This window comes from Parasteatoda tepidariorum, chromosome 3 (assembly GCF_043381705.1).
Source record: "Parasteatoda tepidariorum isolate YZ-2023 chromosome 3, CAS_Ptep_4.0, whole genome shotgun sequence".
Classification (NCBI taxonomy): Eukaryota; Metazoa; Arthropoda; class Arachnida; order Araneae; family Theridiidae; genus Parasteatoda; species Parasteatoda tepidariorum.
Window position 1 is genome coordinate 8,349,475 of NC_092206.1, and position 14,462 is coordinate 8,363,936.

Here is a 14,462-nt window from a genome sequence, read left to right on the forward strand (position 1 = left end):
TTACTTTTCAGCTTTAGATGATCATTAAATTCCAGCTTAATTTTTTAAATAGTTTTATGGGCATAAATATCAATATCAAAATTAAACAAAAAATTGTAAACACGAATTTTCATTTATTAGTAGCTATTTAACAGATTTCATTCAAACTTCAGATTTTGAAACTAAAAATTACATTGCTTATAATGAAAAAAAAATTTTAAAGCAAAATTTGATTACAAAATACAATACCCGTAGTGCATATTAACTATTTTTTTAATGACTTTAAAACAAAATAATTTCAAGTTTCGCTCTTTATATTAGCTTCTATTTTTGCAATTATTATTCGTATTGTAAAATATTACAGAATTAACTAAAAAAATGTCTACTTTTATAGGCATGCGATAGCAAAGTTAAACTTCAAAGGATAGCTTTTTTAAACCAATGTCAAGTCGTAAACATAGATATTTCAATATTTTTGTTATTATTATGCAAATATATATGTACCCTCTTTAGTACAATCCCCTTTACAACAGATGTTCCATTATTACAACCAATGCACAAAGTCTTGTTTTCTTTTTCAAAGATGCAATGTTATTTTAGTCCATTAGAACCTCTGCACAGATCTGTTCAATCTGATACCAGTGAATTAGAAAAAGATTCATTTGATTTAGAAAAAATTTAAAGGAAATCATTAAATCATTATTTTGGTTGATATTGCCACAAACTAAATATAAAACTCGTTGAAACGCCTTTGAATGAAGAGAGATTGACATGACCTCCTATATACTGATTCTTAGTAGTTGTAATTTATGGTCTAAAAGTTAGTGAAACATAGATTAATTTGCGCTGATAATCAAATGAGTATGCTGCTTTGTTGTGCTAAAAGCAGCAGAAAGTTATGTAAGATCTTATTAGTTAAAAGGATGCACTCTCAGCCAGTGTAACTTTCTCATCAAAGACAATACAACATTCATTTTATTTTGCACATCAAGATAAGAAAAAAACATTTCATTAAAGTATGCAAATAATTATGAACTTAAGTAACTTTGTAAAAATAACCAAGCAATTGCTTGAAAAAAAAACTATATTAAAGTTATAAGAAGATTTGAAATATACCTATGAACAATAGGTTTATGGTGAATTGGATCATAAAATACAGGAAAAGGTACTCCCCAAGATCTTTGACGAGAAATACACCATTGTGGGGCAGTTTCTAATTGGATTTGAAAACTCTTTTTAAAATGTGGTGGAATAACATTGACATTCTGAAGACATGACTAGAAAATAAAACAAAAATTATTAAATATGCAAAAAAGAAATTTAAAATACTATAAATTTTTTTGGAAGTTATATTATTTTAACTTACATTGTCTTTGCGGAAGAATACAATTCTAAAAAAATTGTTTGTTAGTTATAAAATCATAGAGCTGAGATAGCCTGGCTGGTAAAACATTGGGCCCAGGTCTGAAAGGTTGTAGGTTCGAATCCCGATGGCCAAAGAATGTAAAATGGTGTCTGGTGCCGCTAAATATCTTGGGGTTGCTAAGTCCACTGAATTCTGATAAAAAATCAATACCCCTGGGGGTACTGGTTCTCTGGTTCAGGTAAAAATTATGATCTGCGGATGGATGAATGGGGTGTGAATGAGTCTTGTCTGTAAACCATACTGTCACGTATATGTGTGGCAGAAGTTGGAATTCTTGGCTATAAATAACAACACTGGAAAAACGAGAAGAAGCCCCTCTGTCTTAAATAGGCTTGCTCGTATTGGAAAATGGTATAAGACATGGTGACACAGAGCCCTGGTGGATCAGGGGAAAGAACGCTCGCCTCCCGATGAGGTGACCTGGATTAATGTCCCAGCGATAGCTGAGACTCAAATTCAGCACCTGGCTTGTACTGACCACAGTGCTGACGTAAAATATCCTCACCGGAAGACTAATGGGTTAAAGTCCCCTCGCAGTCAGGCTAACTGTGGGAGGTTTTCCTTTCCCTGTAACACAAATGCGGGTTAGTTTCATCAAAAAATCCTCCACAAAGGCAAATTTCTCCTAATACTTGATCCAGTAGTTCTCTTGTCTTCTGGATTGGGTTCAAAACTACAAGGCTATGGAGTTGAACAGTGTTAGCCGTAAACTCAAAATTGGGTCAGCTGTTCAACGGCGGTTATAAAATGAAATGAAACAATAAGAACAACAAAAATTATAAATATTCACAACTAACCATTTCAAATTTATTGATCAATGTTTTCAGATAGCAAATGAAGGGTAGCACTTTCTTTTAGGTTTAACAAATTAATACCAGTCAAATAACAATCAAACAATAAGAAATAAATTCATAATATAAGTTAAAGTGAACAAATTACTAGCCATTCATTTTGCTTTATAGATATGGTCTTTGAAATAATATAACAGCATTCATCTGTTGAAAAATTAAAGTTTAATGAAATTAGTCATTGAAAAATACTTACAATGGCTTTATCTCGAATCTGATGTACATCAATAAACCACTGATAACTGCTTCGAATGATCAAAGGTGTTTTACTTCGCCAGTCGTACGGATAACTATGAACATACTCCTCTGAATAGACAATCTGATCTTTCAGCCTCTCCAAAATATATGCATTTCCATCATCTAATGCATATTTCCTATCAAATTCCTTGCCTGCTTCAGAGGTATAACACCCCTCTTCATCAATAATGCATTCCTAAAAGACAAAAAAAATACTTTTGATTTTCTAATTAGTCGAAAGAAATATATTTAACCATGGGTGGCACTATAAACAAATTTCAAGACTGAACTTGTTTTTTTTTATCAATTAATATAGTTTAATGTTTTGTTTACCGAAATTTTTAGAAATTATCACCTCCCTGACATCAAAACTTACCTTTCCTAGATAATAGCATGCTTTTAAAATTTATCATTTGGTAATTTTTTCTAAAAAAAAAAATATTTTCCTTTATTTTATTAATTTATTGCTTATAGGAAACAAAACAAAAATGGCAAATGGCAGCTTGTGTTATATAAATTGTCACATCTTTCACTAAATAATAAGCCTCTAACGTTTTCCTGAAATCATTCATATATCTACTCATTGTTCCTTTCACAATTATATATCTTATGTCCAAGCGTTATAATTGTTTCATTTTTTTAGAAAAAAAAAGAATATTGATTTAACTTCATGCAATACACCATGTCAATACATTGGCCACCATGTCAATACATTGGGAGGGATGTAAACTCAAGCAGATTTAGATTCAGCAATAGTTCAAATTATGTTTGCAGAAGCAGATGTTGAAGTTCTATCAATCCCATTTATCAGGATTTTAAGAAAAAGATGAGGCAAAATTGACAAAAGTAAGATAAATAAAAATCCCGATTCTTTCACTGCACTTTGACAACATTGCTTGATCATTTCACAATAATTGTAAACCCTGTGGCAGAATTTTTTTGGGATTTCTGTGAATTGCCTCTCCATTACCAAAATTTGTCTGGAAGATATTTTTAAAAGTTACTAATTTAAAGATTCATAAGTTATTAATTTAAAGTAACAGAAACGTCAACTTCAATAAAATAATAATATATCAGAGTCACAGGTGTTTGTAAATTGATTATTCTTAGTAGCTTTTATAGTGATAGGTATATGGTAGTGGTTGTCAAATTAATGAAGCTTCTCAGCTAACCTACTATTTTAAATCCTACTGAGAGCTTTCTACCAAAAGAACTAACATTTTTTTTAAAAAAAGAATCCTATGTATGGTCTTAGAGTTCAGTGAAGGAACATTGTAAAGCAATTAAAATGTTTATCAAGGGTTTCACAATCATTGGCAAACAAAATATACTATTACAGTGTTTAAATAATGTGTGAAAAGTAGGCAAAGTTTATAAAAAAGCTTCCAAACCTACATCAAGTTGAAGATTTTGTTTCTGAGCAACAATAAAATCATCAAAGCCATGGTTAGGCGCCATGTGTACAAGACCAGTGCCTTTATCCATAGTTACATGATGACCAGGTAGAAGTGGACAAATTCTTCCATTATAGATTGGATGAATATAAGCAACATCTTTCAGCAGAGATCCTACACAAAAATTTCAATTAAAACCTACAAAATGCCACACAAATGACTGAAAATTTGAAAAATTAATTTTTAAAAAAGGAAGCATGAAAATTTAATTAAATAGAAATTATTTAATATTTACATAACGATAATAGAATTGCATTAAATGAAAAATACAAAATAATATTCGATGCAACACCATGCAGCGTTAGATATTGACTGTAGACTTCTGAGAGAAAATGTGTATGTCTATTGAAATTTCAAAATAAATGAAAGCTCCTGCAGTGGTATGGCGTGATAAGTAAGAGCTGATGTTATTTTCAAACGATAGGAGCTGGGTTCCACTTTTAAATTTATCTGCAATTCCCAACTCAGTCAAAATGAGACTATAAATCAAAAAACTAGGTAATTTAAGATCATTTTCAGATGTTATAATAAGCAGTACTGCAGATTTTGCTACCAGGCTGGTATCGTAAGCTGCATTTCTATCTCTTTTTGCTTATTTTTCACGTTGATCATATTTGAAATGTATGGCTAGTCATAAAATAGAAAACCAACTTTTTTAAAAATAAAAAACACAAAAATAACAATGATCTTTGATTAAAGTTGATCTGCTAAAAAAATATTTATATTGGAATTTCAGTAGAAGAGGTCAGTAAAACTCACTAGTCTGCTTTCAAGTTTTTTCCTCCCTTTTTAAAATTGAAAAATTTCATATTAAATTTTTTACTGAAATTCTAAAAATCTTTTTTCTTCTTCTTTTAATTTAAAAAAAATATATATTTCTTGTTTTAATCACTCTTTTTAAAAGATTCCCAAAGTTTTAAGCTAGTTTTTTTAAACTCATAGTTTTATTTACCTATGCTTTACTGAAAAGTTTAATTTTAAAACTTAACCTACTTCATTAATTCTATTTGTTTGATGCAAGGCAAAGCTGAAACATTTTTAGCTAGTTACACATTTACTTACTTTGGTCTATTGTAAATACAACTATTTGATTACAATTTTAAAAGAACTAGTCAAATTGAAAAAACAAAAACATTTTTTTAAACACAATAAGTTTTTGCTAAAAGTAAACGAGGTATGCTTTTAAACATCGTTGTTATGAATTGATTTAAAAATTTTGTCATGCTAATGAAAATTGTCCACACATAAAATGTTTTTTCTAAAGAATTAGTTGAAACAAAATTAAATGTTAAATAAGTTTCTGTCAGAACAAATGTTTTCTTCAATTTATGCATTATTTTATTTTTCATCAAATTATTATGTGGATTTAAATGTAAATATACTAAAAAAAAGAAAGATATTTATTAAGTCTAACCTTCAAATGATTTTAGAACATGCAACGGTGACTTCCGTACTTTTTCTAAAACAGACATAGTTTCTTCTGCAATAAGATAAAACTCGTTCTTCATTTTACAAAATACGACACAATATCTAAATAAAATGAAAAGTATCTGATATTTTATTGATAGTACACATAGAACAGGTAAACAAAACTACTATTAGTTCTAAATAATTTACACTCTAATTCATGATGTTTATTCAATATCCTACACTATAATAAATATATAATAACTTTGTCAGTCTAATAGTAAAGTTCCTTTAGAAATCAATAAAATTAGTTTGTAAAACAATTTCTTTCTATAGTTAAATAATATTTTTTGATTATGTAATGCAATAGCTCAAAATAATTTAAAATAAAAAAACAGTGACTGACACTAACAAAATAACTGGATTATAACACCGAATCTGCTATAACAGAATTAAAAACATGTTAAAACTGCCCTTCACTTTAATCATTATCTCTGTTTCATAAAATCTTGCTTTTGAAGGGCATGTTTTAAAAAGGAAAATTATGTGATATTTTTTGTTTTTAAAACATATGCCCTTTGATGCTTGATTTCAGGAAACAAAGATAATGATTATAATGAAGGGCAGTTTTGACATGTTTTCATTTTGTAATTATTTGGGGAAGAAAATTTTAAATATTCTGGTGAAAAAAGAAAAAAAAGTACACTAATATCATGCTTTTTCTCATTTTTGTATGATAAGTAGAATTGATCGTCAATCTACCAAGTAAAAATAGCATAACAACAGATGTGAATTAGACTTTTTGAGGAAATTGAAAGATCAGAGGAAAGGAAAAATGAAACAGGGATGGAAAAGTAAAAAAATAAAAATGAAAGCTGCTTATGCATTAAGGAAAATTATTGTATGTCCATCATTCACTCTTAAATTTCAATTAAGAAAAATAAAGTACCCACAACAATAATGTAAAAGAATTCAAATGTAAATAAACTTAAGAATAGATTGAATGTTTACGTATTCAATGAGATAAACCATAAAGCAAAAGGATATCCCTTTGTTAGTTTTTTCATTAAACAACAAAAAAGCAGAGCTAGAAAAAGATCAAAATTTTTTAAACAACATGTGATCATGTTCCATTGTGATTCGGTTTTAAATAAAAGCATTCCATATTAATTTTATTAGCTAACAATGTACCTAAATGATAAGACTAGAGCTTTTAAGATAAATTCAAAATTATTTTTGACACTCATGGTTTTTTGAAAGATGCACACGCTATTATAAACTTAAAAACAATAATGAATATAAAATTTCAAATTCTGTAAAAAAAAATAATAATAATAATAAAAAAATGCCAATAATTAAGGTAATAAGATAAATGGGTTTATTTTTAAAAAGAATGTTAATGTAAATAAAAATTTTTTTACTCCTGTTTTATAAAAATTCCAAAGGTAAATTAAAACAGTTAAGCATAATTTAGTTAAATTATTTGTATTTTATTTTAAATGTATTTGTAAAGTTTATAATTAAATTCCTTTTTTTTCCAACTGTAAACATGTTGATTCACATAATTAATTGTTTTATAAAATCAAATGAGATCAGAATGAATGTGATTTTAATAAGCAGGTGGCATTGAATGCTGTTTAATTTCATTTCTTTTTAATACCATAAACCGGGGCGAGTCTACCCATCCAGGGGCGAGTCTACCCATTTTAGTTTTATTTAATTTTCACTNCTATTAAAAGCCTTTTTTCTTTAATATTTACAAAAGTTTGACCACTTGAAAGTTGACAAACTGAAAAAATGGGCAGACTCGCCCCGGTTTACGGTATATATTTTGTTATTACACACATTGAAAAAAGAAGTTCTGAAAGGCACCATATGCATTTGAGAAGTAAATGGTAACGTAGAGCTCCAAGTGTCTAAAATCCAATAATCTAAATACAAACAAGATTTTTTTTTAAAGGAAAACTTTGGTTATCAACCTGCAACCCACAAATTATATATTTAGAAATAATAAACTGATTCTCTCAGTTTTTGAAAGTTGCACAAGCTATTATTAACTTAAAAACAATGTTGAATATAAAATTTCAAATTCTGTCAAAAAAAAAAAAAATAATGCTAACATTTTGGGTTCTCTTGGTAAAAGAAAAAAAAATGTTACCCATGTTTTATCAAAATCATAAAATTTTTTTAAAAAATACTTCATACATCATTCAAAAATAATAAACAGAAGAAAAAAAATTTTAGATAATTATGATTTAGTTACATCAATCGTTTATAACGGAAGTTTCTTGTGCATTCAACTTCATTAAGTTTAAAACTTCAATGGAATGATTTGTGTGACCCTCTGATAATTTAGGAAAAAACAAAATAATACCAATAAAGGTCTTTGTTTACATAAATGGGGGTACTAGTAGAGGTTAGAAGGGAAGCCAACACTAGGGAGTTGTTTTCCCTTGTGTGTTACGCATTCATTCATTTGATCATTTCTCATTAAATTTGTTTGTAGACATAAACACAGATTTTATAAATTCAATTATTTGTAAGCATAAAAGTTCAAGTTTATGATCCTTTCTTAACAGTAGTAAACATAATAAAAATCTCACTCATCTTCCCACAAAAAAAGTTCTTGAAAATAAAATTAAGGTAATAAGATAAATGGGTTTATTTTTATAAAGAATGTTAATGTAACATTAATGGAAAAAAATAACTCTATAAAAGGGTTAAAAAAAATAAGCATTACAATAATTATACATTAGAATTGAATTGGTATCTTACAAATTAAATTATCTATTTTCATACCATTCGAAAAGCCAACAAATACTATCTGGTCAAAAGTATGCGAACACCTAGTGGTATGGATGTAGAGCGTCATGAGGTACATATTAACCCCTTAACTTGTGAGCTCCAGTTAATTCGAGGGCGATAAACAGGAAAAACTGCGCACACTCGAGATAATTTGAACGGCATTGTATTTTATGCTGCTATAATTTTTCACACTCAAATATAATCAAGAATTGAAAATAACAATGTGAAAGCTAAGGGAAAAAAATAATTTTATTGATATTTATTATTTACATAGGATTGTATGCTATAACATTTATTTATTCAAGAATAAAATATAGCCTTTTTCCATGGAAAAAAACACAGTATATCAAAAATATCCATCAAAGGAAAAGTTGAACCAGGAGCGAAATCAATTTTTTTTACATTTAAAAAAAAGTGATTTTTTTCGGCCGGTTTCTTTCAAAAAATTTGTGCGTTAAGGGGTTAATATGATGTTGGTCACCCTTTTGCATTGAAGACAGCCTGCACCTTTCCACCAGTTTTTGATAGGTGGCCAGAGGAATTGACATTCCAGACTTCCATCACAACTGAAATGAGTGCTTGCAGTGAGGAGGGTCGATTTGGCTGGCACAGTAATCTGCGCCCTAACTCGTCCCAAAGGTGTTCTATGGGATTTAGATCAGGGCTATGAGAAGGTCAGTCCAGTTTTTGAACACTCATTACGTTAAACCACATCTGCGCAAGCCTCAATGTGTTAATGGAGTTGGAAGAGAAATTAGCCTTCCTCGAAATATTGCCATAGAGTTGGGGATGGAGCATTGTCCAGAATGTCCACATACATCGCAGAGTTCCTGTTTCCAACCGCAGGAATTTTATTTTATAACCATCGTTGAACAGCCGACCCAATTTTATGGCTTTATAACTACTAATGTTCAGCTCTGTAGCCTAGTAATTTTGAACCCAATCCAGAAGACAAGGGAACTCCTCGATCGAGTGCTGGGAGAAATTTGCCTTTGCGGAGGACTTTTTGATGGAGCTACCCCGCATTTGTGTTACATGGAGAGGAAATCCATGAAAACCTGCCACGATTAGCCTGATGGCAAGGGGACTCTAACCCATGATCCGTCGACCACTGAGGATATTTCACATCAGCACTACGGTCGGTTCAAGCCGAATGCGTAATTTGTATCGACTGGGATTCGAACCCAGTTCGTCTCATTGGAAGGTGAACGCTCTATCCCTTGGGCCATTGCGGCTCAACCGCAGGAATTAACGTACACGGTCAAACCACGAGAAATATTCCCACACCATTATGCTTCCACCACCATAACAATCGGGTGTCCAGATATTTTTGGCCAGATGTATATATAAGTACTCTTTAGTGTATATTTAAGTACTTTACAAATAAAAATTTAATCTGAAATAGTTTAACTTATTAGAAGTTGTGTTACCTTTTTTCAGTTGAATAGCACACAGCTTGATTAGCAGGAAGGGTCCATGGGGTGGTGGTCCATATTAAAACGTTTAATTTTGAGCCTGGACCTGTATCACAGAATTCATAAGTAAAGTTACTTTAAAAAAAATGCAAATATATATTTTCAGATATCATCAGTGATAAGAAAAACTATATTTTTCTTGCAGTTATTTGCAACTGTCTTTTTAGTGATTATCAGCTACATTTGAAACATAGTTATTACTTAACTAGTTTTAGGAAATGAATCTTATTGGAAGATTCAACCATACGCATGCTCAAAATTAAAAAAATTTTGAAGACTGAAGAAAAATTGGTAAAAAAAGATGCAGAATAATAAATTGGCATATTTAAACACAGGAAATTATTAAGTCATAATTCTATAAACCAATATATTATTCTTAACCATTTTTTATGATTTTTATCTTTCAATCTTCAACATTTTATGGATTTCTTAGCAGCAAATATTTAATAAAATAAATGACAGAAAATTATTATACTTCTGTAATTTTGTTAAGTTGTTTAACCCACTGACAGTTCTGCATGTAAAAAGTCGTATTTTAACCTGTAGTCTTCTCCTCATAGTGAAACTGGTTCTTCCATGTTATTAGATTGGGAAATAGTGTACTGGGGAGAAATATTATCAATATTGACCATTTTCAAACCAGCGAATGGACTCTTTAATTTAATCTAAGAAGCAAAGTACATAGGAGATCAAGATTTGCACCAATCAGATTTGAAAATTTAGTTACTTTATTTACTTAATAAACGTTATAAGTGGTTGCCAACACTCACAATAAATGTGTGTTTTTTTTTAAAAGTAGCACATTACATTACACACTGTGAAAAAAAAGAAGTGACTATAATAGTTTTGTTACCTGTAGCACACTGGATATGATTGACAATGAAAAGAAACTAAGCCATATTGCGTTTGATGACTTGTATTATATGGAGCTTGAACATATAGATTTAAATTTATACTAAAAATTATAATTTTTTTTTATCATTTGATTTATATTCTATAATGAATTCAGCTTTTCATTTGTTTTTAATAATCAATGATTGGTATAATTAATTATTGATGATTTTAATTTAGAATTGAATTCTTACTCTTTTGCATCTGATAATAAGGAATTTATGGACAAAACTCACAATTCAAATTACTATTACCTTGTAACAGATTAAAAAAATCAAATAAATTTAATGTTGGTAAAAATATAGTAACCTTCTTCCTTAATTCTAATTTTAATTCGATATTGATGACTTACAAAAATACAGAGTTTTCTAGTGTAACAGAAAAATTGTTTCAAGTATTTCAAATAGTTTTATAACATCTGAAACACATAAAAGAGTTAAATTAAACAATTAAATTTAATTCTAACAAATAAAAAAAAAATTCCTTTTAACTAACAAATTTTGTAACCTTTTAAATAATTCTTATTATAAAACCACTCTTGACCTTCTTAAACTAATTATCTATAAAACATGATTAGATATTATTTTTTTTATATAATTCAGATTTATTAATGTGTTAATTTAATTTTAATGGTTTAGGCAGATAAATACTGTACATAAATGTAACTGCTGAGAGCACATAAAATATTTGTGAACTAATCCAATTATATTTTTAAATATATCAGTAGAATTTATAGTAAATTCTAGAAGAAATGTTTAAAACAAGATATTTTTAATCGAAAAACATTAATGAGAAATTAAGAATAAAAAAAGTCAATATAAAACAAGTCCTGACAAAGATGAATTATAATGAATATGAATTGCATTTTGCATTGCTAAATAGAAATTGCATTGACCAAATGTTCATTAAAAAAAATAATAAATATTTCGTTAAGTATTTAAATAGAAAAGATTTTATTAAGATTTTTATTTAAAAATAATAAAATATTTGACACTAAAATAATATAAGAAACAGAAAACTGTGTCTTGATATTGTGAAAACCATGAAAATTAAAAAAAATTATTTAATTTTTAAACACACATAATTATTGTGAATGATGGAAAGATGAAATATACATTTCTTAAAAAAATAGCAGATAACGAACAACAGATCCTTTCAAAAATTATTTAATTAGTGTAATAATCTATACTAAACAGTATTTAAAATAACTTACCTATTGCATCTTTTATAAAGTCAGGACAGTTTTGAACTTCAAATTTGATATAAATAGAACAGCTGAGAAAAAAAGGAAACATAGAAACAAATATAATGTAATAGTTTAATAAACTTTATAAAACAAGACATCAAATCTTGAATATTCAATAACATAAAATTCATTATATTATTAAGATTATGCATTACTGTGATTAAAAATTCCTTAAAAAACTAAAACTTCAATTGAGACCTTCCTCATGAATTAATGTATTGTGTAAAAAATTCTTTTTTGAAAATGAAACCATTCTGAATCCATTTTGAAATGAATCTATAGACTTTCAACATGACTTAAATTGATAGGTACCAGATTGCCTGGGAAGTAAAGACGGATTGCGCCCAATGCCGACTACATTACCACAGTCATAATGTTGGTCACAAAAATGTCGAACATCCTCATCCATGATTCCCCTGGCCCACAAGAGGCTGTTGCGGGAATACTTAACTTTATTATTTTAGAATTATCTAGGGAACTTACTTCATTATAGATATATATTCATTTTGAATATTTGTAAAAATTCAATAGCTTTATGCAATTAATGATTAATCTCACACCCTAAAAAATAACATTTGTTAAATGTTAATTAATTTGTTAAAAAATTTTATGATTTTAATTAGACTGAATGAAATTAAAATTTTACCATTGAAGTCTTTTACTTTTAACTTTTTAAAAATGTTCAAAATTACTAATTTCTTTCAAAATAAAATTGAAGTATTTTAAAAAAGAAGTAATTTAAAGGAGAAAAAAAGTTTGAGGTTCTGTTAAAATATGACACTATTTTGCAATCAATCATTTCCTTTTTCTTCCTTTTCCTTAAGACAAAAATTGCTAAACCAAATCTGCTTTTAAAGATTGAAATATTTTCAGTTGAGTTTCAGTATTAATTTATATGCTTTTAATGACATTTTATTGTAATTTTAATTTAGATTCGCAGTTTTATCAATTAAATATTTTCTTTAATATGAATAGTACATAACATTAGATTTGTTCAATTTTAATGGCATATCACACATTTTACAGTGATAAGACGCGTGGAACATCTAAATAGAAAAAAAAAAAAAACACTGAAATGCAATATTTAAAATCACATACAAAGAACATTTAGAATACAAAAATAACATGACATCTTGAAATATTTTTTGGAAAGAATAAACATATATTTTACCTATAATAAGTACAATAAATAATGAAATGCAATAATATTATTTTAAGTTATCAGATCATCTTAATTATTATTAAAAAGTAAAAAGTCTAGGTATTTGTAACTTTAAATATTGCATAATATTTTGATTTGAAATCTAGACTAAGGTTATATGATTGAAAATAATTAGTTTTTGAGAGTAAATTTTACTTAAGAAAAAAAAGATACTGTAAGCAAAATGCATACATAAAAATTAATTAATACATTCCAATGATTACTTAAAGTTTTCAATTCATAAGCATAATGGAATAATTCTGGTTTAAATGTTTACTCCAGGAATTTTAATATTATGACAATCTAATTTAACAAAACAATGTAACATGTATATGAAACAACCTGATTTAAATAAATTACCTAAACATTATATATTACCTGATATGGTTTGAATTATATTCCAATTCAGCTTCAGCCAAACTTGTTCTGAAAAATGTTAACAGTCAATAAAATGTATTTAAATTAATGAATATAATTAAAGAATCTAAATTAAATCTGAAATGAATCTATTAAAGCATGAAATAAAAATCTTACAAAAGGCAAGTAATTTTTTTTCATGACTTGATTTTTAAAGAAAACAACCAATAGTGAAACAGAAACTGTCATTTTCCAACTAATTGTAAATTAGAAAGCTTATTTTTGCAAGTAAATTAACTTAACGATGATGGCATTAAACTTAACTTGCTAAATTTATTTACTAAGGACTATTACTTTAAATATTTCTAAAATTATATTCCTATTACTGTATTTATTAGATTCATTTCTAGGATGAGAACATTTTTGATGCAGCACAAAATAAACCTAGGTTAAAAGTCAATTAAATCACAAATTAGTACGAAAAAATATGGCTGAATTTAAAAGTAGTTTGCCTAGCTATAATGAATCTTTCAACGGAAAAATAAAAATGGAAACTAAGAAGTGCAATATGAGGTAACATAAGATAAGAAAAAAAATTGCTTATTCAGAAAGAAAATAATTATTAACTTATTACAGTAAGTTCAAGAAAAAGAAATACAAACATTAAAAAAAAGGATTTTTGAAGAATGAAAATAAAATGACACTATAAGAAATAAGCTTAAAGGTAATAAGTTCGTATATTAATAATGTTTTCATTGATTTTGGATATTCTTCTTCTTATGTTAGCAAAATCAAGCAAATCACAAATTGCTTATATTTCTTTAGACAAATTTTTTTTCATTCAAGAAGTTAATTTAATATTTTTTCGTAATTCACTTAAGATTTTTGACTGGAAAGAGAATTGCGTCTTGTGCAAATATTGCACAGATAAACATACATGTTATCAGTAAAAATAAGTAATTCACAAATTTCTTATGTGTTTACATAATAATTGTACTGACACTAAATAAATTTTACACATATTATGCATCTCAAACTGATATGAAAATAATGCAATACAAATGAAAAAATGCATAGATATCAAACCTATTTTTAGGAGACCAATACACTGGTTTGAAATCTCGAAACACTAGTCC

At 27.7% G+C, this 14,462-nt stretch overlaps 1 protein-coding gene across 2 annotated transcripts in view; it reads right to left on the minus strand.

Annotated features, from left to right (window-relative positions):
* The window catches only part of LOC110281907 (Isoleucyl-tRNA synthetase, mitochondrial), a 43,927-nt gene that overhangs the window by 23,713 nt on the left and 5,752 nt on the right, over window positions 1-14,462 (minus strand). For both annotated transcript variants that reach the window (XM_071178301.1, XM_071178302.1), the window contains exons 5-12: window positions 14,413-14,462; window positions 13,348-13,395; window positions 11,736-11,797; window positions 9,587-9,677; window positions 5,359-5,474; window positions 3,886-4,058; window positions 2,450-2,686; window positions 1,096-1,256 (exon numbers count right to left, since the gene is read on the minus strand). In XM_071178301.1, coding sequence (XP_071034402.1) covers window positions 1,096-1,256; window positions 2,450-2,686; window positions 3,886-4,058; window positions 5,359-5,474; window positions 9,587-9,677; window positions 11,736-11,797; window positions 13,348-13,395; window positions 14,413-14,462 — 938 coding nt within the window. The remainder of the gene's footprint in view (window positions 1-1,095; window positions 1,257-2,449; window positions 2,687-3,885; window positions 4,059-5,358; window positions 5,475-9,586; window positions 9,678-11,735; window positions 11,798-13,347; window positions 13,396-14,412) is intronic.